We start from the raw sequence: 24,908 nt of genomic DNA, 5'->3' as shown, positions 1-24,908 counted from the left end.
TCTCCTCGCCCGACCTACAAGTACTGAACAGCCTTGCGCACTGGCGCCTGTGCGCTGGTTTTTCCAGGTTCTGGAGACCTGTGACTTGGCCAGATGTGTGTGTGTGTGTGTGTCTGTGAGAGAGGAGAGCGATCGAACATTTGAATAGCATCAAAGTATCCAGGTTGTGGTGTGGTGTTTGAACGTGTGAGTAAAGGGGCACTCGGTACTGATATTGGATCTGATACGCGTTCGCGGCGTCTTGGAGAAGCATCGGCGGCTCTGAGAAAATCAGCACTAGCACTTTACTGAAACGCAAACCAGGACATATTTTAGGCACTGAGAGGTTTGGATGGCACAAATACGAGCTACACAAGCTTCCTGTTTTAGTGTAACATCGCCTCGTTGCATTAAGCATTACCCCAGTACTCAATAAAACGGTCCGATAGTTCTTACTTAAAAATGGAAACTTTAATTATACTGTGTCAAATTTCCACCCACATAACTTTGGTGCTGATCTGAACCATGTTTGATCGATGGATGTCGCGTCTATCGGCGGCAGGGGTGGGGTGCACGCTTGCTGCTAGACTGGAGACATATTTAAAGCTTCTGCGACCTTAGGATGTAGACTTGTTAGCCACAACAAACGGAATATGAAAAGACACGCGGCAAAACCACATCCTTAGCTATACCGTTAAAAATAACAAACTTGTAAACTTTTAATTCACCGCGACTAAATATAAAGTACACAGGCAAAATCTAAGGTTTGTAAATTATTCACGCGACTGCCGTCTGCTGCCTGGTCTGTCAGCTCGCGCTCCCTTGCAGTTCGAAATAGACCAGAGCAATCGAAACAACCCTAACCACATGATCCATAAGCGACGCATATTTGACCGACCGACAAGCTTAGTATTAGTAAAAAACAAACTAAATATATTTCTGAAAGATGCTTGTTTAAATAAAACATCGGCAATATGGGTTGTACCATAAAGAGGTAATACAATTATATAATTATAATGTTACAAATTCACGAATCATTTAAATATAAAATGTTTGCAGAAAATACCAAAACTGTGGCATCGATATTTTAGTGAATTAAACATCGTATTACAATTCATCTACTGGGTTTAAGTGGCGGGTAAAAAGAGTATAAAAAGTAATACTCTGTTCAGCGCAAAATTTCTCTGCGTGCGATACATGTGGCCTGGCTCGGTGGAAACGTAAGATCCCGATGATGGTCTGTCACATCGTCTGAGCGGAGAAACAGAGCTGAAAATACCGCTGAAAATACTACTCCGACGTCGGAGTTAGGGATATTATTTCCAGTCAGTAATCGGTAAGGCGTTTTACTTTACTAAACTGTATTAGACGGTTTGCTTTTTAGCTCTAGTGGTGCTAGTCGAAGCCTTCTTGGGCACCGCTTTGGGGTTTCTTTCTCGGCGTAATTAGAGAGGTTAGCTAACCACTTTAAATACCTCTCAGTTCTTGCCTGGCAACGCTTTTATTTTAGATGAGGGCTAGTTACAAAAAGCGGAAATTCAAGAAAAAAATTTGATCAAACTTTTCTGTTTTAAATAGCTTTTTACTACGTTTCATCAAAAAACAAACAAACACCAAAAGCAGAGACATGGCTTTATTAGTTTTTGTATAAGTCTTGGTGGACTGTAGCCAGCGCGAGGAACAGCTAACGTTAGATTGCTGCGCGAGGAATAAGCTAACGTTACTGGCTAACAAGCTAACGAGCTAATCTCGTTGAGTTTGGTTCGCGTCACTTTGAAATAACTCGTAGCAAATGTGTTTAAACTATTAAACATTGTGGGTAAAGTGAAACGGCTTGCATCACGAACTTTTAGTAGATATGCCGTCTTCCTTGTTAGAAGAAACATTACGAAATGGGCGTCGTTCTGTGTTCATTTTTTGTTTAGCTAATGCAAAGTAGCTAGCTAGGCTAACTAGCCAGTGCAGGCGTCAGTCTGAGCGGAAGGCTTCACGGAAGTGCTGCTTTTAGTTGTACCCGTAATTAACAGTTAACTAGCCACCTAGATTTTTGTCTTTGCAGTAATATTCGCTCGTGTAAAGTTGATGGTTAATTGGGGAGGGTTATAAATGTTTATCACTACTATTTTTAAAATTTCACACCTTGTAATATCTAAACCTGACTAAAAAAATTAACGTACGTCTGTCTATTATATTCTGAATAAGTGTTTATACTGGGACACGCAAGGGATTTTCCCCAAGTGCTTGGGTATCGTAGTTGGTCCAGTTTGCCGCGATGTTTAGTTAGCGGACGAGCTACTCATCAGGGCTGGAAAGGGGCTGTATGATGATGATTGAAGCGTCTGGGAAGCACCAAAACAAAGGGGGGCCGTAAAGTAGCCAGTCCCACAACGATTTACTGCACTTTCTGAATTGATAACTAAAGAGCAAACTGCTTGGTTCATTTGGTACGTAGACGTGGTCCGAATTGTGTGCATGTGTGTAGTCACTGACTCGTATCGGTCTATTTTGATTTGAACAGTTTTATTTTCGAGTGCTTTCTGGTGGAAAACGACGAGAAGGAAGAGAAACCCCCCAAAGGAAATGCCAATCGCAGCCACTGGTCAACCAGCGACTCAAGAGCCTCGCGTTTGTTCCCAGCTCCCCAACACCCCGGATCCCATTCCGAAACGGGCTAATTTATGTGAGGACACGGGAGCTCAGGCGCAAGAGCACGCAGCATACGGGGGTCCGGAGGGGGGCAGGGGAGCCGAGAGCTGCAGCCAGAGCGGCGCTAGGGTTTCTGTAGTGCTCGGAGCCTCTTCGGCGACGCATTCTCCTCCCACGTCCTCCCCCCTTACCTCCCCGTTCCTCAGCCACCCCCACCCGATGGCCATGGAGCCCCCGAGGACTCGATCGCGGTCGCGGTCTGGATTTTATCAGTACGGCGCGAACGGTGGACCTAACGGCAACAGCGCGGGAAGTGGCGGGGCTTTGAATTCTCTCGGCGGGGTCGGAGCCAACCTCCCGCCGCAACAGCAGCAAAACTCCGGATGCGTGCCGCTCGGGGCACACGGACACACGGAAAACCTACGCCCGCCTGGAACCATCCTTTCCCCCGGTAGCCACAGACACTCCGGGCCCGGAGCGCACAGGAACTCCGGAGCAGGTAAACATTACTCCCCCCCCCTCCTCCCTCTTTGGTTATGTTATTTTTGGTCACTGCTTACAGGGGAGCCGGTTACAGGCTGTCTCGTCCGTGAGAGGCTCGCAGGCAGTAAACGTTTCGTGTAGTCCTCGGCATAAAAGGGGGATGGGCCGCCCGTGTAGCTTCAGCCCAAGTTCACGTTACCGAGCTTAAGTACAGTTCGTTATGCGAGTCCGTGCGACTTTCGTAGTCACACGTCAGGACGTAACGGAACGACCTTTTTATGGGATTTGAGCCCGTGCCATTTACCACTGCCTCGAGCCGCACACCAGTTTAATCACGCCGTTATCTTACCATTTAATATTTATAGCTTCGTACCGTGTTCCGCATACGCGCGCCCTGCAGACAACCTGTTTGATTTGACCACGGAGAGACCGAAGCTATGATGCTGACGGAGCACGGGCTTTTAAAGTAGGCTTTTCAGTATAAAGGCACATGTATGCATTTTAAAGCCAAGAGGCGGTTCCGCTGAAACACCCAATGCCCTTGAAATTGTTTCATATTTCAAAATATAGATTTGAACATTGCCTAACACGGCGATAGGATCAAGTGCCTTAACCATACAGTGGTAATATCTGCCCCACGCACGTAAATAGCGTTGGTTAAATGATCAGCTAGCACAGATCCGAATGCGTCTGGAGTTACCGATGTATTCGGAGTGTGTGTGTGTGTGTGTGTGTGTGTGTGTGTGTGTGTGTGTGTGTGTGTGTGTGTGTGTGTGTGTGTGTGTGTAAATGAACTAGATGACACTGCTAGTCCAGCCACATCCACACCCACCCCCATCCAGGCCTACATGGATTCGGCCACATTGACTGTTCTTCTCGGTTTCAGCCGTTTAATTTTATTTACCGCTGGACAAATACAGCGCGGTGGTTTTCCCTACTGTTCGAGACAATTGTACCATGGGACTTGTGCTCGGAGTTAATAATTGTCCTGATTGCTGGTTTCAGTTCAGTTCTCTAACTATGTGTGGGGGAGATAGATCCACTCATCGTTTTTCTCTCTCTCAGCCGCATAGTTTTGACATTTAATGGTGTTTATTTTGCTACGAAATTGTAATAATCAATAATGACTAATGTATTTTAATACATATTAGTGTTGCCCACTGTTATAATGATGCCATTCAACCCCCCTGCTATTCCTATTAGTGTAGCCATTCCAAAATAAGTTAATAACAACCCGTATAAACAAGTGCAGCTCTGTAGCGAGGTTATTCAGAACCTTTAGACCATATGGAGCTGGCCACTTTTTAACAACCCATCTTGTTTCTGGACTGCTAAATTGGGAACATTGACCCCCCCCCCCCCCCCCCATGAAGCAAGGATCCTACCTGCAGTTAATCAAGACTGAGCTCCACTTTTTCACCTGCACACTCGCGTTTATGCGCTTCGTTCACGGTATGGCAGTGAGTGAGGAGGCGTGCAGTGTCTACCGAGTGGTGTTCCTGGCCGCACACTAATAAAAGATGACACAGTTTCTGGAAGCCGACCTCTGTGCCCGTGAGCAGGAATTCCGTAGAGCTGAGCTTTTTCTGTCGAGTTTGCCAGTCTGGCTTTAAGAGGCAAGAACCTTTCAAAATAGTGTTGGGATACTAAAACTGGATGCTTGTCCTTCCCCATGGTCTCTTCAGAGGGACTCCCGCTTGGCATCTCTCATGGAAGCCCTGTCGATGATCAGAACTAGGCCTCTGTGTCACATCCTGTCAGAGGAGGGTGTGGGGTGGGTGGGAGAGGGGTGGTTGGTTATACTCGGTAAGCACTCGTACTCAAACGACTTTGGGCTGTTTTCCTGAAGATCAATTCCAGTGGTTGCATCAGAGCACTGTCTGATTTTAATAAGTTATTAATTAATTCATCAGGAAACATGATTGTCTGAAAACGTGTCTCTGGTCCAACTCGAGTAAATACACTTCACTTTAGAGACATAAAAAAGGGTCATGCTAGCAGACATCTTATCTGCTTCCCACTGCCAGCCTGCACCCGCTTTTGGGAACTTTCACATACATGTGTGTTGCCTGGATGGTTTCGATATTCATTTTGTGAAGGGTGATGTAAGCTTCAGAAGAGCCTCTGGTTCTCCAAGCTCGGAACATGCCACTTGGCTGCACGCTGCAGGTGGAGGTTCGTGCTCTCAGAAGACACAAGGGAATGTCCCAGTGATTGGTGCGAGCACTGCATTGTGACCTATGCTGCAATTTTTATATATATATAAAATGTGTATATATATAAATATAAATTTTTTTAAAATAAATGTTTCTTTTTCGTGTTAATGTCTATTGTCTTATTATATATATATATAATTAGGCCAGGTACTGTTGCTTTTTTGTGTGCCAGTGTGGTTGTGAATGACTGGAGGATAAAGGTTATCTCAGCCGATGGGAAAAGCGTCTGATTTGGTGGCTGTGAGTGTCACTGGCTCCGTCGGCGCCTTCACCAGGCTGCGAGCGTCTTTTGAGTCAGTCACGTGTGAGCGCGTGCGTGCAGGCACACGCATTCTTAGCCCAGTTCTCATTGCTTGACCAAATTCTGTTGCAAGTCAGACTGTTCACGCAATGATAGAAGGGAGGAGTGGGTGGGTGGGTGTGTTGTTTGCTTTTGTGCTTATGTAAAGTCAGGTGTACTTCCCTACTGATGGATGCGTGATGTGTGTGTGTGTGTGTGTGTGTGTGTGTGTGTGTGTGTGTGTGTTTTTTTTTTTTTTTGACTGAGCGTTGAGAGGGTGCGCAGCATGAATAGGCTCCATACTGGAAATACCTGTCTGACAGAATGAGTGTCGTAGACCCACCTCCCTGCTGCTTTTTTCCCTACTGCCTGAGCCAGCCACAGGCCCCTGGGTGGTGTGCTGGGCCACTTTATCAATGCACAAAGAGCGTATGTACCACTACACTAATGAACAGTGCTAACTTGCACGTGAAGGGACCAGGGTTGCACCCATTAACCATTTAACTGTTTTGATTGTTTGTTTATCAGTAAAACATAAAAAAAACAAAAAAACAAAACGTATGCATGTTTAAAATGTTTGCTGCATGGTATATGAAAAATGGGCGTACCAAACAACTGTTAGTACTATGTTGTGGGGTGTGTAATTTTTTTTGTTATTAAATGAATATTTTCCTACATGGGTCATCAAGGCTGTTGAGGCAGTTATAAACAGTGCGCTGGTTGCTGGTAGTTAGTGCCACAGTAACATTTAGCAAGATGCTCAAGCCTCAGACAACTTCCAAAATATAATAGACATTTGGAATTCCACCAGAAGACTTTGTCAAAAACATTAGGGAAGTTGGTGTTTAGTAAATTTAAATCCACATTATAAAACAGAAGGTGAGCTTGTGCAGGCTAGAAATATGTAATGTTACTGCCGAGACAGTGTTGCTATATGTATCAGGAAGTTCTGGCATTTCACTCTGCACCGTCCAGTTAAGGCAACGAGCAGCCTTAGAAGGGACGCTAGCGTATATATATGTGGTATCGACTGAAAGATATACAGGGGTGGGTGGGTGTGAGACTGAGGGAGAGATATTGACTGGGATCAGAGAGACTGCTTTGATAATGAGGGGAGCTCTGCACAGCCAAATCCCCAGAGTTCAACACCATCTGCTCTCAACACAGAACAAATGTATCTCGCTCGCTTGCTCTCTCGCTCACCAGCTTGCGTTCTCTCTCTCTCTCTCTCTCTCCCCCCCCCCCCTCTTGTCCACTTTGCACTGTCTCTGGCCCTTCCTCTCTATTCATCTGCTCATCTCGAGTATCATTCACTGCACCTTCCTTTCTCCTGGACGTTTGGTATCTGGGCAGAGCTGCTCCAGACTGCAAGGCCTGCCAGCCCCTTCCGGCTCTTTCCGACACTCGCATCAAATGTTTTGACGTGTTTCCACAATGGATGGAAGGACACACGCACACAGCGTCAGCCTTCCAAGGGTGGTTGTATGTGGTTTTGTCCCAGAGCGAGAGATGTTATCAGTTCTCCATAAGGTTGATGTGTGACACTATTGCTTCCCCTTTCCTTTCGTTCATTGATCGTTTAATCAGGGCCGACTGGTATAGTGCAGCTCTAATATTTTATAGAAATTGCTATTATGGTTGTTTTGATTGAGTTGTATTTATTGAACGCATACGCACTTGGTCTCAATCACTTACTCACTGATGCGTGTGACACACACACACACACACACACACACACACACACACAAAAGTAGATTTCTTAGCACTGCTAATTTGTTATGAGGAAGCGTGTAAGATCATATGTAGCCAACATGCGTGCCTGATAGCTCTGCGGGCAAACAAGTAATGGATAACGTATTCACTGCAGATAGTGGTGTGTGTGTGTTCGTTCTTTAAAGTGCACCTGGCACCTGTAAGCACTTCTGACCGGCTGCTGCTTTCAGTTTTCTCTCTGTCTCCCCTCTCTGAAGACAGTGCCAGACCTGGACTTTAGAGGGAGATCCTCCATTTGTGGCTTTGTCCCCTCCCCCGGTGGCTGTGCAGGTGGAGAGCCAGGCATGGCCGGTGGAGTCTGAATGGGAGCGGAGGCCCTCCACCCACCACAAAGGCTCCTGTGCCGCCAGATCGTTTTAATTAACGAGTCTGTGCTCCGTCTGAAACTGCACCTTACCCGCGGGGGTGGGGTGCCGGGGGCGTAGTTGCTGATTGGCTGCCATGCCAGGACACTTCCGTCCCAGGGCGAGCTCTCACCCTTTGCAGCGCAGAGGGTGCAGGTTAAACCCTGCCCGGCGCTTCAGTGGTTGCTCTGGGAGATGCCAGGCAGCAGGGTTGGACTTGACGTGAGGGTTTGAGTACCCCCCAGCCCTGCCCACACCGGCGTTCAGTCTAGGTAGTCATCCAGCCCCACCCACCCCCATGATTGGCCTCACTGCTCCCCACCTTCCCACAGTCAGAGGGAGGGAGGGAGGGAGGGAGGGAGGGAGAGAGGGAGAGAGAGAGGGAGGGAGAGAGAGAGAGGGAGAGAGACGGCTCTTCAAGTTAATATCCCTTGGGATATAAAGGGTGAAAACTGTTCCTTGATTAGCACTAGAGAATCCAAGTAGCTACTGAATCTCAAGTATTTGCTGTTAACTGATGGCAGTGCAGGTGGTGTCGAAGCTGACCTAATCTGTGTGGGTGTGTGTGGTTTTGAGGAGGCTAATTCCTGACTGCCCATTTAAACGTGGTTATTTTAGACAATGTTTACTTGTTGTCACATTGGCACAGGAAATCAAATAATTGCACAACTCTACGCTGTGGGTCTTGTTTCTCAAGTTACAGATACCAGCAAAGTACACCGTTGAGACTTGGACTCTTTAGAGTCTTCTCCTGGTATTGGCCCCCGTGTGACTCGGTCCACCTTAGTTCAGCAGGTCTTTCCCTCCCATGCGTGTTGCTTAAACCTCTTGGCAGGTTGCATATGAATGTAGCACAGAGTCCTCCAACAGCCCCCATCATGCACGGTTTTGTTCCATTAAAAGATTTGAGATTCATGTCATTTGTCTGCTTATTAAAAACCCATATGGTGCTGATGAAATTAATACTTTGGTATGGCAGTGGAAGCACAGTATTTGGGGTTTCTGCTATATTGCCTGGTCCTGTGCCCGGTATACAGCGCGGAAGTAATGTTCTCAGTTCAGCTCCCTTTGCATTGTATGCCTTTATTCATTAGCATGCGGAAGGCGGTGAGCTGACCCAAGATCAGCACTATGTAAGAGCATTGTATCCGAACTCCAGTTCTAGAGAAGTAGCTGTAATTCATCATGGGGGGTCTGACACTTTCACTAGTGAACTTCTGTCATTTAGATCCTGATTAAGTCAAGTTTTTTTTTTTAAACAGGCCAAGTGGAGAGGTGTGTGTGTGTGTGTGTGTGTGTGTCAAACCACATTGACACAATGTGGTAACCTGGAACATAAGTGACTGATTTTTCTTTTTTTTTCTTTTTTTTTTTTTTGACGGATGAATTCTGTTCTGTCTTAATGGTGGTCCGCTGGCACCTGATGCTGGCCTAAACATGTGATGAGTTCTCTGCTGGCGTGTGTTGACAAGGTCACTGCTGTCAAAACGGCTTCATATGGGGAAGGGGGCATTTCCGAGCCATCGCACTCCTCTTCATGCAGCTTGGCCAGTCCCCTCCTACTCTTCTCGGATTCTCACTTGCCCTAGCTTTCTCACACAAGTTGCATGCGCGTGCACACACACACAGCTCCCACACTCTTCCATTTTCATAACAAAAGGGCCTGTTTTTGTTTTGGCCACTTTGTGCGTCTCCGGGCAACCTCTGTAGCACTTCCGCACCAGGAAGGGGGCCCTGCTGGCCACTTGGTGTCTGGAGGTGAACGGCCTGGCAGATTCACCCCCCCCCCACCTCCCTCTGCCTCTGGCCGGGCTGACCTAATCCGACCCGGCCCAGCTGCTCTGCGCGACCCAACGCGGCTCGGCGTCTCTATGCTGCCCAATCCAGCGGCGTATCAACAGTCCCGCCAGACCTGGCAGGCTTCTGCTGGAGGTGCTGGCTCCAACCACCTTGTGTTCCAGCTGACCCAATGGCTTTTGACCAGGACTGAGAGAAAGGACCAAAACGTGGAATCTGAGTTTGACAGGGCGCGTGTTCAGATGAGTGAAAAGGAGGGAGTAAGCGGACCGGGAGAGAAGAGAGCAGGAGCTGGGAGAGAAAGGGAGAAGCAGCTTATCCATTTGTAGCGCTTCTCCTGTGTTTAAGACTATCGAGAGAGGAAACTGAGCCCAGCTGAGAAACCTTAGCCAAAGCCCCCTCTCGTGAACTTACTCTCACACACCCTCTCCAACACCCTCCCTCTCTTTTTCTGTTTCTCTCCCTCTCTCTTCCGCTTTTTCTACTTTTCCAACTACGTCCTTCCTTCCTGTGGCCTTTTGTTGCTGAAGGGGTTTGGAATCTCTCTCTCTCTCTCTCTCTCTCTCTCGTTCCTGTGCGCTTGCTCTCCTTCCTCCTTTCTTTTCTTCTGTTTGTTTGTCCCCTTTTTTCCCCTTCTGTGCATTTGCCGTTATGCAAAGCGCTCTTGGGTGCATGGGACAGAGGTCCTCTGTGTGTGTACATCCAAGCGCTCCTCTTGGCAAGGCTATGTAGGCCATGTTCATACTCAGTGCAAACACTTATCACTTTTATGCCATTTGTGGGAATGTCGGGCGAGGTGTTCGGCTAGGAGGTCACTGGAACAGTTTAGAACAGGAACAAGCCCCATGGTGGGGGAGGCATGGGGAATTCTGGGTACTTTCCCATCTTATGGCTCAGCAGAATCACCCTTATTATATCAGATTATGGTCGGACGTGTGGGGCGTCATAATTTGCTAAAGCCTCATCTGAGAGTGTAGGAGCCTGGACATAACCTGCTTGGTATTGTTACAGAAACATGAGCTTTAAAAATAAAAATAGTCTGAACCGTTTTAAGGCTAGTAGGCCAATCTAATACATAAGATATTTGTCTCCTTTTTCACAAATGTTTTTGTAGATAAGATTTCCTGCAAAAACAGCAAAACAGTGTGTATTATCTGTCCTTTGTGGTCTGTCTGTGTTTAAGGTATATAGTGCATATTTGTCTCTTTAAGGAATATATCACAATTGTGACAAATGATATTGTTTCAGCTCTGCACCACTAGACATGCACTCTTTTGTCCCTGTAATCCCAGTAGATGTCTGGCCGAGGCCAGCCGGTTTTATGGGGGGGTGGGTGGGTGAAGCTGCAAGCAAAACAAATGCCAACTGGCTAGCCGGTAGCGTTTGAGGCGGGTCACGAGCCCAAATGAACCCAGAACTGGCGCAAGAACAAAATGGCCCAGACTGAACAGGAATAGCATTTCAGATATTTATGTGCAGTTCACATTTACATCAAGTGTTTTAAAGAAGAAAAAAAAAAAGGCTACCGATATTTCTGTCTGTCAGTTTCTGATTTGGGTGCTGCTGCTCCCCTGGTGCATACATTCACGCTATGTTCAAGGAGGTCTATTAACGGCCGAGAACGTTCCCGAATGCAGCCTTGAGGGTCAGCATGACATCACTAAATGCGACCTACCTGTCAGGACGGGGAGGTGCCCATATGCACGACTGCTCTCCCATTCCCGCCAAAACCTCTCTAAGACTCTTGGACCTTAACGACATATCGTGGATGTATGTATACATGAGTATACACACTAGGGGCTGGTTGCTATATCGAAGTCATTAGCAGATTCAGTATTTGGGGGGGAAATTTTTTTTTTTTATCAGGGAAGAGATCCAGACAGGATGGAGAGCCGGGGTTTGGGGTATTGGTGTATTCGAGGAGAAAGATAGCATGGGCTTGGAGAAGGTTGGGAGGAGGGGGGGGGCCACCAAATCTAATCTTCTCTATTAATGTTGGAAGAAGATGCGTAAAATAAAGTATTGCACTTTTGTAAAATGATACAATATGGAGGTGCACTTCAGTTGTTGATGTTTTGAGATCAAATTGTGATGTATGGAGTATCTCAATTCAGATAAGAAATGTAAATGTATGTAATGGCAATATAATTTTGAACCCATATTGCCCAGCCTGTGTGTGATCTGTGTGATTTAATCATTTCTATGCACATGTTTTTGTATAGATTCACAATTGTACATTTGCCTGCCTCGTCCTTGCCCTTCCTGTCAAATCTGGTGTGCGGACCTGGTTGTCTGCAAACAGACCCCCCCTTTTTTTGTGTGTTTATTTTCACACACACACACAGAAAAAAAATTTCAACTTGCATCAGCCTTATTAATGACTTGCATTAGGAAAGGGGCAGAGAGGAAGGAATGGATTGAGGGCAGAAGTGTGGTGGAGGAGTGAGAGGTGGACTAAGCAGGGAGGGCTCACGGGGGGAGATGGAGGAAACGGATAGAAATGGCTGATGCACTCTGAGGCTCACTGAGAAATCAATAACGGTCATGAAGGGAAGCCTCCCCCCGATATCTCTTCCCCCCCATCCCTGTCCCCTGTGGCTCGCTCTCTCGTCTCCCCATCCATCTCTCCGCTGTGTTCTGGAGCAGGCCCCCCCCCCCCCCCGTCTGTTGGGGCGTCTGTGGGGAAATATGTCAGAAGTGGCTTTTGGAGACTGTGCTTTTAACCCCCCAGCCCTACCCTGTGTGTGTGTGTGTGTGTGTGTGTGTGTGTGTGTGTGTGTGTGTGTGTGTGTGTGTGTGTGTGTGTGTGTGTGTGTGTGTGTGTGTGTGTGTGTGTGTGTGTGTGTGTGTGTGTGTTTCATACCGAGTTATATACACACACACACACACACACACACACACAATCATGTGCAGTGCAGCCACAGTACACGGCACAGTTAAACTTCTGCCTTTCTTTTCATTGTGAAAATGTAACCACCCAGTACTGGGCAGACATTGCTGACAAGACGAGGCTAAACAGTAGAAATCCTAAATGTAGCAGAACCCTTGGCTCGACCCGCATCTGCCCAGAACTCTCTGCGATGTGGAGCTCGGTTTGCCTGGTGGGCTTCACCATCCGCTCCTCTGTGGTGCTGGTAGGAGTGGGTGGTGCTGGCTCGCGTGCAGCTCTCTCCACCCTGCTCCAACTTTGCTGTGCTTGTGGGTCTTGTGAGGCACCTTTTGGGGGTGGGGGGGTGGGTGGGTATGTGTGAGAGAACTGTTTAAACATCTCATTCATAGCCCCCTATTGCATTGGTGGGTAGAGGCACTGATTCTCTCTCTCTCTCTCTCACATTACTATTGCGTGTCTGCGCGCGTGTTTGGCTAAGAACTGTTAACAGAACCAGGCACCATGCGTGTTCCACATATGGCTGTTGTGGGCTCTGGGTTTCACGTTGTTTGTGTTGGTGCACTATCTGTGCCTCATAAATCACTTCAGGCTTGGGGGGGGGGGGGTTTCATCCTTAGTTTCCTCTGCTGTGCCACAGGACTCTAGATGGCTTTGTCCAGTTGTCTAGTGCGTGTAGGTGCATGCACACATGTTGATGTCTAAATATGGCCAATAAGGCCTGAATATATTGAACAGCTGGCTGAGTCACAGGCGTACAGTACCTTTTTGTGTGTGCATGTGAGGTGCAAGTTAAAGACTCGAGGGGTTCAGATTTGTCTGTGCAGAGAAAATATTACAGATCAAATTCATATTTGTCCCTCTGGCTGAGAACTTGAGGGAATGATTTAATTAGTAACAGCCGGCCACACACACATTCATCCTCCTCTTAAATTTGCTCTGTTTGAATCATCATGCAGGGGGCTCATGAGCTTTTGGCAGCAACAAGACAAAATGAAAGGAGCACTGGCAAATGGAACGCTTCTTAGCCTTAGTCTTCTGGGACTACAATCTCTCTCTCTCTGCGCATCAGGAGTAGCCCTGTGCTCATCTGACGACACCCCAGCCTAAGCACATGAAAGACAAACAGCAGCAAAAGGCAATAATTAAATGTATAAAACAAACAAGCAAACAGCTGGGATGAAAACAAAACCAAGTGCCTATGATGTCACAGGTACTTGCCTCTAATCTGGGCTTACTGGTTTCTCACCAACTACACAACAGCCTGATGTTGTAACCTGCAGACAGTGCAGCTGTGTCACAGGGGTGCCGGATCGCTGACACACATCCGCCCCCAGTATTGGCCTCAAACTTGGTTTTGTAACGCATTGGCGCACAATGTTTGTTTATGCTTCCCTGCCATGTCAATGGAGTTGTGTAGTTTACAGATGAAGGTGTTCTCTGCAGGTGGGATCTGTTGTATGCACTACTGATTTTGTGTGTGTGTGTGTGTGTGTGTGTGTGTGTGTGTGTGTGTGTGTGTGCACGCAGGGGCAATGGGAGGAGTATATCACTGTCACTCGGAGCTGGCCTGCGCGGACTCCTCTGATAAGGTAAGTCTGGTGCTCGGACGGCGCTTCACCCTCCTCCTAGTTATTATTGTTTTTGACCCACCTTGGAAGTTCTCCCTCCTTTTTTGGGGGGGGGGGGGCAGGATGGTGTTATTGTGTATACTTTATGAATGTAATAAAGCTTGTATGGTTGGTGGGTGTATAATGTAGAGGGAGCTTTGCTGTATGGTGTTGGCACAGAGGAAATATTGCTGTTGCCTCCTCTCGTTGGCATATTGTTGCGTATGTAGCCATGCATTTATTGGGGGGGGGGGGGTCTGTGTCCATGGCGTTGATGACACTGGCCCGGGTGAGCGCGCAGGAGCCTTCCAAGTCCAGCTCCTACTACAGTGTTTATAGCTGGAGGAAGGGGGAGGGCCAGCTGGAGGCCGTGCGGCGATTGGCTTGTGCCGTGCCCGTGTGGGTGGGACTGGCCCGGTCCAGAGACGAAGGGGGAGGGAAGGAATGCTGGGTAGGGTGGGGTGGGGGGATGCCCAAGGAGAGGGGGTGGGTGAGACGAGTGAGCGGAGGCGCTAATGATTTCACCTCCAGCTGTGGGGGAAATGTGGGTGGGGGGGGGAAGGGGCGGAACATTGGCAGAATGGAAGAGTCAGATCATAGTGGAGGAATATGGCAGCAGAAAAGGGTGTGTGTGGCTTAGGGTTCCACTTTACTCAGCTCATGCCTGTGCAGTTCTTGTCGACAAACATCAGCTGGACCGCCCTCACCATTTCCTGTGTGCAGGCGTTCTTATGAGCATGTTCTCATGCTCATGTGTGAGGGTGTTGCATGTACGTGGGGGGGTGCGCACGCCTGCATGCATGCATATGAGTGCAGAATGGGGTGTGTGTGTGTGTGTGTGTGGTCGGTCTGTTGGAACTTCTGAAAATGTGTGCACGTGTGTCAAAGTGCTGTGTTCCGTGCACGTCACCCCCACAAAAGAAACCGAAAAGAACACATCAGCTTGTGGGAGCTCCTAAACACAGTGAGTTGAAACTAAAGTGTGTGCGTGCGATGGCTTGTGTGCGCGTGCACATGCATCCCCATTCCAGCGCTTCCACACAGGCAGGAACAGGCGCTCTCTGCTCTAGAATGTAGAGGTGGCCTCAAAATGGGTTTGGCTGTCAGAGTGAGAGATGGGGAGAGAAAGAGAGGGGGATGGAGGGGAACGAGGGCAGAGAATAATGAGAGAGACTGAGAGATGGAGAGATTCCTGGGTGAGGTCTGGGTGAAATGGCCTTCTGAATGTAGTCAGTCCAAACCTGCTAAACTCTGGCCTGCTTCTGCTGCAAGGTCTTCATATACATGTAACGGCGGGGTAACCCACCCTATTCATATGCGTCCCACCCCCTGTGTGTATGTGCGTGTATGCGTGTGTGCGCGCGTGTGTGTGCGCGTGTGTGTATATATATAAAAACCTTCATGAAGGGGGGGGGGGTGTGGCAAATTCTCATAATACTTCGTTATATGGTGTGTTAGTGGGTGGGTGTTTTGTTTGTGTGTGTTCTCCTTCTTCTCTTCTTACCCCCCCCCCCCCCCCCCCCAACGTGTGAGTGTGTGTGACACAGAGTGCAGGGTCTGAGCGACCTTCACTCAGCCAAACAGCTTGGCGGCCCGGTCCGTGTTTTTATACTAATGGACCTGTCTGACCACACGTGGATATTTCTGTGCATGTGCATGCGCGTGTGCAAGAATAAAAAGGAGAACGAGCTGAAATTAGGTGGTAGTTGTGGGTAAATGCCTTAAGGGTATGTTCTAGGCTCTTTGCTCTGTTCATTGTGCATCACCTGCAGCTGCTCTAGAACACTACTCCACCACACGCACACCTGCCCTTTCTCTCAGCATGTTTTTGTCCCTTTCTATCAGTTTCTGTCTTCCATTTTCTTTTCTTATTTCATTTTTTCCTTTTTATCAGACCTACATCTCACTTCCTGCTCTCATTATCTTCTCATGCTTTTTGTGCACGCGTCTGCCCGGGTGTGTGCTGTGCGTCCACGTCCGTGTGCATGCATGCTCCCATGTGGTGCGATCAGAAACGCATTCCGTCATGTGACGGCTCTCTCTCACCCCTGAGCTGAGGTCATTGTTTGGATTTGCAACAGACGGGGTGAAGTCAGACAGACAGTCGAGATGGGGGGGGGGGGGGGTGTTGGGAGATACTGCTGTTGAGAGGAAAGAATGATGGGCCTGAGTTGACTGATCTGCAGGGTTATAGAAAGGGAAGTGGAGGGGGTTGTTTGTGGGGCAGTGGGTGAGCAGTGTGGATGGGTGTGTGGGCCTCAGTCAGCACCAGAAAACTCTGCCCCAACAGGTATGTGTATCTAACGTTTGTCCTCCACAATTGTTTCCTGTTAGTGATCATACACACACGGGCATGCGTGCGCACACGTATGTACATGCGTGTGTTGGCGGTTTGCGTGTCTTTCCACGCCACAGTTTCTCACTTTACTGCATGAGAGCTTTACCGTGTACGCGCGTGTTTATTCTCTGCATTTCCCTGGGGTTTTGAGAAGTGGGCGTGTGTATACTGTAAGTGTGTGACGGTGGGCTTTGACATGTCTGTGATGGGCTTTTGTTTTTCTTTCTTGGTGGGGTATGTGTGCGCGCCTGTAGACATGTGTGTGCATGAGGTGTTTTGTTTGTTTGGGTTTTTTTTGTGTGTGTCTGGCTGGTTGAGAGTTTTGCATGAGTCAGTGAAGAGTGCTTTATAGATGGAGCAGATTACAGCTGCATTTACAACATCCATTCACTACCTGTGTCAGCTATGCCTCATCACACTAGCATATCAGTATCCCCCCCCCGCTTTCTTTCTCTACTAAAACTAACACACACACACACACACACACACACACAGGAAATGACCTCACTCTGCCCCAGGCAACAGAAGTGTCACAGATGGGAAATGCCTTTAATGCTGACAAGCACAATAGCTGAGTGTTCACACTGAATGTAAAGCAAGAAACAAGTGCACACGCACATGTGCGTGTGCACGCGCGCACACAGAGAGGGAGAGCGAGGTCTGTATGATTTTATGTAGTGACTCAGCCACATGAAGGGAATTATTGATTGATTGGACATGGCTGCTCATGTGTGGATGGAGAGCTCGTAATATATTGACATATGGAAAGTTGATGTCCAAGTTCTGCTCAGCCTGTGTGTGTCTGTTTCTCAGACGGAGGACTCGCCCAGCCCTAAGCGCCAGCGTCTCTCCCAGCAGTCTGTGCTGGAGCTCGCCTCAGCCCCGCCTTCCACACCCTCTCCACCAATCAGACCATGGGAGCTCCCACCGAGCCGAAGACCCCACCCCTATCCCCATTCACATTACCACTCAGAACGCTGTCACACGCCTGCAAGACACAGACGCAGGTATTTCTGTGTGCAAGACTCTGGGAAGAAGGATATTGCCCTAATTCTGTCCACCACTCTCCTCGCTCAAGCACATGAATGCTAGAATATGGTTACAGAGCTCAGTGGTTAAGGTACTTGACTTGTAATTGTAAGGTTGCTGGTTCAAGCCCCACTACTGCCAAGCTGCCACTGTTGGGCCCCTGAGCAAGACCCACATGTTGGGGCCCCTGAGCAAGACCCTCAATTGTCCTCAGTCATAATTGTAAGGTGCTTTTGGATAAAAAGCGTCTGCTAAATGCTGTAAATGTAAATATTGGCCAAGTTCACACTAATATAGATATTGATATGGGTCTGTTGACAGTGATATTGGTAATGCACAGTATCATTAATGACATTGTGTATTAATGATGGATTACATAAGAATTGATATTTAGTTAAATTGACAAGGTTAAATATAAAAGCTCATTATCAACAGCAGTAATTTTTATATGGAGGAGGAGGAGGAGGAGGAGGTGGAGGAGGAGGATGATGATGATGTCCATGTCCGTGTGGCTGCAGCCCCCCTGTGCGTCGCCAGCGTGGTCGTCGCGAGCGGCTGCCCCGACACCACCCACCCCATCACGGCTCCCCTGGAGCGGGCGGAACCGGAGGCCAGGACGAGAACTACCACCACCCGCCCCGGCCTCATGCGCTCCACCCGTACGGCCAGACGCCCGCACACCCGCCCGCCAGCCTGGACGAGCCGCGTGCTTTCCACCCTCCCGCGCTCTCACCCCGCCTGCTGCACCACCCGCAGCAGCAGGGCACTGTGGTGATGGACCTCCATGAGCAGGTGAGGGGGCAGGGCTTCAGGAGGGGTGGCACAGAGGATGGGGTAGCAAATCTTCACATGTTGGATCTGCATGCATCACATACTGATACTGCCACTAAAGCGGATCTCTCTCTGTCGTGTGTGTGTGTGTGTGTGTCTCTCAGCTCCCTCAGGGTACAGTCCCGGTATCGTACACTGTGGCCCCTGTGCCACCTCATGGCCTCCCTGCTCCTCTCTGTACGGGACAACATCTTCCAGCATGCTCCTCCCAGCAGCAGGTGCCTCCCTGCTCTGTGGTCTTCAGCGGCCAGCAACACTACCCCGTCTGCAGCGTCCCGCCTCCGGTGCGTGCGTGCGATGGTGGCGGTGGCAGAGGTGCTAGCGTTTTGAATGTGCATCTCCACAAAGATCTTTGACTTTAATTCATTGTGCAGCTTGTGCTGCCCTCTAGTGTTGGAGATTAAATGCAGTATAAAAATTTAAAAAGCCACACTTTAAAAAAAAACCCACAGTATTTTGAGACTGTTCTAGGATGTTTAGTCATGTATATATGTGCAAGTTGGGAGTCAAGCAGAGAAAGTAGAGTACTCTCTCTTCCGAGAGTTTGGTCATATTGCCGCGATAGCATCACCCAGTTGCTGCAGATTTGTCGTCTGTTCATCCATGATGTGAATCTCCCATTCCCCCACATCCCAAGGTGCTCTATTGGATTGGGATCCGGTGACTGTAGAAGCTATTTGAGTACAGAGAACTCCTGGTCATGTTCAGGAAACCAGTTTGAGATGATTTCAGCTGTGAGACATTGTGCCACCAGAAGATGGCTACACTGGTCATAAAGGGATGGACATGGTCAGCAACAAAAATCAGGCTGTGGCGTTTAAAGCCCTACTCAGGTGGTATTAATTGGCTCAGTGTGCCTAGAAAATATACCCCACACCATTACACCACCAGCACTGTGAGCTGTTGATGAAAGCATGGATCCGTCCTGCCTGGCATGTTTCATTGTTGTTTTCGTGTGGAGAACTGCTGCTCACTGAAGGGGGGGGGGGTAAAAAAAACAAAACAAATAAAAAAACAAACAAACAAATAAAAAACAAACAAACAAAATGTTTATAATAATATTATATTATAAATAAAATTATTTATTTTTGTAAACTCTAGAGAGGTTGTGCGTGAAATCCCAGTAGATTGGAAATTCCAAAATACTCCAACCAGCCTGCTGACCACTAACGACCCTGCCACGTTCAAAGTCTTTTAAATCGCGGTCGTTCCGCATTCTGATGCTCAGTTTGAACTCCAGCAGGTCATCTTGACCATGTCTACACGCCTAATTGCAATGAGTGGTGATTGATTGTGATTGGCTGATTTTTAGATATTTGTATTAACAAGCAGTTGAACAGGTGTTTGTGTGAAGCTATATATCTATCCTTCATTTGTAATGTCCAGTAGTAGTGTTGTGACCTAATAATGTAATATGCTGACTGCGTCTCTCTCTCTCTCTCTCTCTCTCTCTCTCAGATGTTGCCTGCGTGTTCGGTGCAGCACTTGCCTGTCCCGTATGCCTTTCCGTCTCTGCTTTCCAGTGACCCTGCCTTCCTGCTGCACCCTCCCCACCTCTCGCACCATCCGGCCCACCTGCCCCCGCCCGGCCAGTTCCTGCCCTTCCAAACACAACAGTCCCGATCGGTGAGTGTGTGTGTGTGTGTGTGTGTACGCATGCATACATTGGATGTTGTACATGTGCGTGTTCTCATCGTGTGCTTGAATGTAGCCACTGCAGAGGATTGAGAACGAGGTGGAACTTTTGGGGGATCACCTGTCTGTGGGGGGCAGCTTCAACTACCCCCACTCGGGCCACCCCAGCTCTCTGCCCCCCTCCACACCACTGCAATTCCTCTCCCACGACCCCCTGCCCCAAGAGCTCTTCGGTGTGGTGAGTGGACTACATTAACCACTATGCAACACTCAAATTTTTCACAAGGCATTACTCGTAATGAGCGCAGCACTGCAGTGTTTCTTCTTTCATCATCTATAATGGATGGCAAATAATTATATAACCAGAAATGCTCCATATTGCATTGTTCAGGTATATTGTTTTTGAGTGAGAGAATTGTATATCTTTCACCCCACCATCCCATCTCCGTGTGTGTGTGCATGCACGTGTGTTCACAGCCGTATCCTCACTTCATGCCTCGACGAATCACAGGCCGGCGCTATCGTTCCCAGCAGGCTGTGGCCCCACCCCCTTACCACCCCAGCCTCCTGCCGTACTTCCTGTGAGTTTGATGCACAGTTAGCAAGTTACTGGGTCATACATACATGGACATGAGCGTTGTCTGCAGGTCTTGCAGCACAAGATGCTGATTTGAAATCTCTGCAGCTCAGCTCAGACAACGGCTGGAGGTGCAAACGAGCTGTGTGTTGAGAAAAATGTGACTCAGTCTCTCTCTCTCTCTCTCTCTCTCTCTCTCAGATCTGTTCTTCCAGTGCAACCAACAGCAGTGGGGCCTGCCATCAGCCTAGAGCTGGATGTAGATGATGGGGAAGTGGAGAACTATGAGGTGAGAGGCCCTGCCACTTCATCTCTCTGGCTGTGAGACTACCCTTGTGGGTCCTCTCAGTGCACGACTCAAATACAAAATCTGCTCCTGGACTTTGTAATCACTGATGGTTAATATAATTTGTGCAACATGGGTATATTAAAATCCTAGTCCATGTATTGCAGATTACTCCCCTATTGTCTGGGAGTCAGGCGGAAGAACGAGGTCAGGGTGTGGCTTGAGTAGCATCCAGGACTGGAATTTGGATTTTGAATCCAGACTTTCAGACCTCTACCTTGTCCTCCGTAATCACGTTGGTAGTAACGGCCCAAAGATGGTGGTTAATCTCACGGGCTCCTTAACTATGCCGTACCACTCAAAATCACGTTTGTATAGATGTGGGAGTTGTCATGTGAATAGTTAGTAAGCTGAAGGGGGAATTTGGAGCTCCAGACTCACAGGAAGGAGCCTCATGACCCTAATGGAGATGTTTTGAAATCTAAACTGTGTGTATGCGTGCATGTAGGCCCTGTTGAACCTAGCAGAGCGTCTTGGGGAGGCCAAACCACGTGGTCTCACTAAAGCAGATATAGAACAGCTGCCTTCCTACAGATTCAACCCCAGCAACCACCAGTCTGAGCAGACTCTGTGAGTACCCCCCCCTACACACGCACAACCCCCAGACCCTGTGACACACACATTCCAAGACTGAACAATCCCTGTAACATAGACACACACTCCTATCTGATCAGACCCTGTGAGTAACACAGGTGAACACACAAACAAGCACACACCACTTAAGGATTAAGTGTGTTGAGTGTGTTCAAATAAGTTTGGGTTTTTTCCCCAAATTAATGAAGTCCAAATGCAGACATACAAGCACATGTATCGACACAGGTTTCTAATATAGTGGATAAAGTTAGTCCACTCATTGTGGGTTTTTTCCTATGTACATTTATTTGGTAATGAAGATGCCCTCTGTGTGTGTGTGCATGCGTGCGCGCGGGCGCACAGGTGTGTGGTGTGTATGTGTGACTTTGAGTCTCGACAGCTACTGCGAGTCCTGCCCTGCAATCATGAATTCCACGCCAAGTGTGTTGACAAATGGCTGAAGGTACATGTATACTGCATGTGCTCTACTGAATGACTTTCTCAACTCAGTGATGGCTTCTAATAGGTTGACTTGTTGTGATGCATCAATTTGACCTCTGACCCTTCTTTGACTTTCAGGCTAACAGAACCTGCCCTATCTGCCGAGCAGACGCCTCTGAAGTCCAGCGGGATTCCGAGTGACCATTGCAGCCCGTTTTTCTCTCCCTCTCACACTCTCTCACACACGCGCGCGCGCGCACACACACACACACACACACACACACACACACACACACACTGCTTTTGTCTATCGGAGTGTGCCTGGGTGATGTGCAGGCCACAAGACTTTCCCCACTTTCTCAACACACTGGACTTACCAGCCCATCTTGCTGTAACCTTTTGATGAACATCTTTATATACACACGTGCGCACACCACACACACACACACACACAATGTGCATGCAGCAGTGTGTGGACACCCTCGACTGCAAAGGTTCTGTGACAAGCTTCCTTTTGCACTGTGCTCAGCATCACGTTTTGACGTTCTGACACTGCAGCAAGCACAGATGTGCGTGAACATGCTCTCTCTCTCTCTCGCTCACACACACGCGCGCGCGCGCGCGCACACACACACACACACATACATGCACGGTCATGTATGTCTCCGGTTATTTTGGTAACTAACCCCACGAGTCCAAAGATTACGGTTGGGATGACTATTCTCGTTCCGATTTCTGATTTTGTTTCTGTTCAGACAACTCCACTACTGCCATTCCTTTTGAGTTTAGTTTGATCATTTGTGTGTTTGGTTTTTGAGGTGGGTACAGTGCGGATGCTGTCGTGTGTGTGTGTGTGTGTGTGTGTGTGTGTGTGTGTGTGTGTACTAACATTCCCAAGCATGTGAGCACACCACAGGGTGACCGTAGCTTGTAAGAGGCAGTGGACATTGTGTGCATGTACTTTTTATACTCTACCAATAAGAAATATATATGTATGTATCAATATAGAGGGACAGAGTAACACAGTTCATGTTTAAATCTTTTATTTTTTTTCCCCCCAAAAATGAGGAAAAATGGCAAATTGTGTCTATATATTAATGTTTTGGGTTTTTTTGTCTTTTCTTTAGGTTATTTTTTTGCTTTTCCTTTTAATCTTTTGGGGTGGGTTTTGCTCAGTTATGATCTAGTAGTCTTATAGAATTGGAATACTGTGAGGTGTGTGTGTGTGTGTGTGTGTGTGTGCGCACGCGAGAGTGAGTGAGGGTGCATGTATGTTGGCACGTCATTGGTTACTTGTGTGTTATTTATCCTGTATGTGTGGTGCAGAACACTGGCTTACTGCTCTCATTTCTTGACTGATTGGTTATGTATCCTCACTAACATGGCATGTGATTGGTCAGGAGGTGCAGTGGGCATGGTTAAATGTAGCACACCATTCCCCCCCCCCCATTGGATTAATTTTCCTCTTCTCTCTTGCCGCAACACGGCTACATTCTCACGTTTTGTCTTTATCGGTTAAGTTCCCCCTCATATATCTGTCCTGGACAATAAAAACAATGAGGTAGTCTTCCTTCTTTAGTTGTTATTGTTAGTTGTTGTTGTTGCTGTTATTATTATTATTATTATTATTGTTTATTAATAATGATATTAATAATAAAGTTCTTCTGTAGTCCTTGCTGGTTCCAGGTAGTTCAGTCGCGCGGAGACTAGGGTGGACTTTCAAAGTATCAGGCTGTCCTCAGTGGTGTTTGTTCTGAAAGCAGTTTTCCTCACATCTCATGCTCAAATTCAGGAGTTGTACACCTTCTGGGCCCCACACCCAGTCATTGTTTAGCACATGATCACTGATTACCCCCCCCCCCTTTCACTCAGCGAGGAGTTTCTGCTTTTGCTTTAAGGTAGCTGCGATGTGTTTGGTATCAGGGAGCACATGGGGGGTGGGGGTTAGTGTTTGGCCACGGGTCACAGCACATGGGTGGAACTGATTATAGTTATCATTAACCTTTAAAAAAATTAAAAAATAAAAATTAAGCCTGCGACGCGTGCAAACAGTATGCAGAATTAAAGGGACACGCAGCTCCGAGTGGAGGGCTCGGGCCTCTTCTCTGACGGTGGGGGGGCGTCCAGTGAACAGGTGGCTAGATTTTTTTCCTTTTCTCCCCCCTCCTTTTTTCTTTCTTGCAGGTTTCCCCTGACTGTCCCGCTCTGGCAAAAACGGACTAAAGTCCTCATAAGCATCGCCGTAACCATTTGCAGCGTAGTAAAGGGTTCAGTGGTCAGAAGTGCCGCCGTGCCGCGCAGAGTCGCGAGGCGTTCGTAGCATCGGCTCCGAAACCCATAGTGTCTTAACAGCAGATGCCTTTCCGCCATTCTCCGGTGTCATATGTCGTGTCTGTGACCGCCGCCGAGTCCTGAGATGCTCCCCTCATGTTCCCATTGGTCAGTTTGTTCTTTCAGCAAGCATATTACATTACTAAACCAACAACTTTTTAATTTTCATTTTTATTTTTGCCCTCCTGCTTGGTACAATGGCAGTTACCTCATTTTTACTATTTATGGTGTTCATGCCCCCCCCCCCCCTTATTTTTCTCTAAACGAATGAGTTTGAGTTTGTTTGTTTGTTTTTTTTATGGGTTTTAATTTGTTTTCCATTAAAAATACAATTGTATCATTTAACATGATGTAGTTTCATATGTATAATATCTGTAACCAGATCATTTGAAGGCTTGATATAAAAATTTTTAACAAACATTTGTACATTTTTTTTATGAGAGTTATTACTAGTAACGTTTTACTAAGTAGTGCAATGACTTTGTTTTAGTTTTGTTTACCACCTCTGAGCCCTATTCCCAGTCTTTGGGATTTCAGAGGGGGACTCGGTAATAAATATATAGTGTTCTCTTCCACTGTTGGGTTGCTGCTCCGTGTTCTTGCCCTCGTCTCTGGTTCATCATCGCATTAATCGTGTCTGTCCCTTCTCTACAGTCTTTCACTTCCCGTCCACGTTCACCCCCTCATTCGTGTTTTTATAGCCTGTATGTCAATCCTGCATATTTGTAATGTTGAATATCGTGATCGGCTACGATTTGGTAAAGGTTGTCCTTTATTGCACGCGGTAGATGT

The 24,908-nt window shown here is 47.7% G+C and overlaps 1 protein-coding gene across 3 annotated transcripts; it reads left to right on the top strand.

Annotated features, from left to right (window-relative positions):
- Nucleotides 1-1,173: 1,173 nt before the first annotated feature.
- Nucleotides 1,174-24,691, top strand: rnf38 (ring finger protein 38). 3 transcript variants are annotated; one of them, XM_081714276.1, is made up of 13 exons: nucleotides 1,174-1,315; nucleotides 2,498-3,124; nucleotides 13,936-13,997; nucleotides 17,167-17,360; nucleotides 17,901-18,174; nucleotides 18,318-18,497; nucleotides 19,672-19,839; nucleotides 19,934-20,086; nucleotides 20,326-20,429; nucleotides 20,627-20,714; nucleotides 21,220-21,341; nucleotides 21,708-21,807; nucleotides 21,924-24,691. In XM_081714276.1, exons 2-13 carry the CDS (start codon nucleotides 2,560-2,562, stop codon nucleotides 21,984-21,986), a joined length of 2,073 nt encoding a protein of 690 aa, XP_081570402.1. In that variant the 5' UTR covers nucleotides 1,174-1,315; nucleotides 2,498-2,559; the 3' UTR covers nucleotides 21,987-24,691. The 3 variants fall into 3 exon arrangements, with proteins under 3 accessions (XP_081570402.1, XP_026883196.2, XP_081570403.1); XM_027027395.3 differs by having other exon boundaries at nucleotides 19,925-20,086; XM_081714277.1 differs by lacking the exon at nucleotides 2,498-3,124 and having other exon boundaries at nucleotides 1,175-1,315; nucleotides 19,925-20,086.
- The last annotated feature ends 217 nt before the right edge of the window (nucleotides 24,692-24,908 follow it).

Source organism: Electrophorus electricus, chromosome 5 (genome assembly GCF_041902795.1).
Source record: "Electrophorus electricus isolate QZ-2024a chromosome 5, ASM4190279v1, whole genome shotgun sequence".
NCBI lineage: Eukaryota > Metazoa > Chordata > Actinopteri > Gymnotiformes > Gymnotidae > Electrophorus > Electrophorus electricus.
Note: the sequence above shows the minus strand (reverse complement) of the source record. Positions and strands in the feature narration are given on the sequence as shown.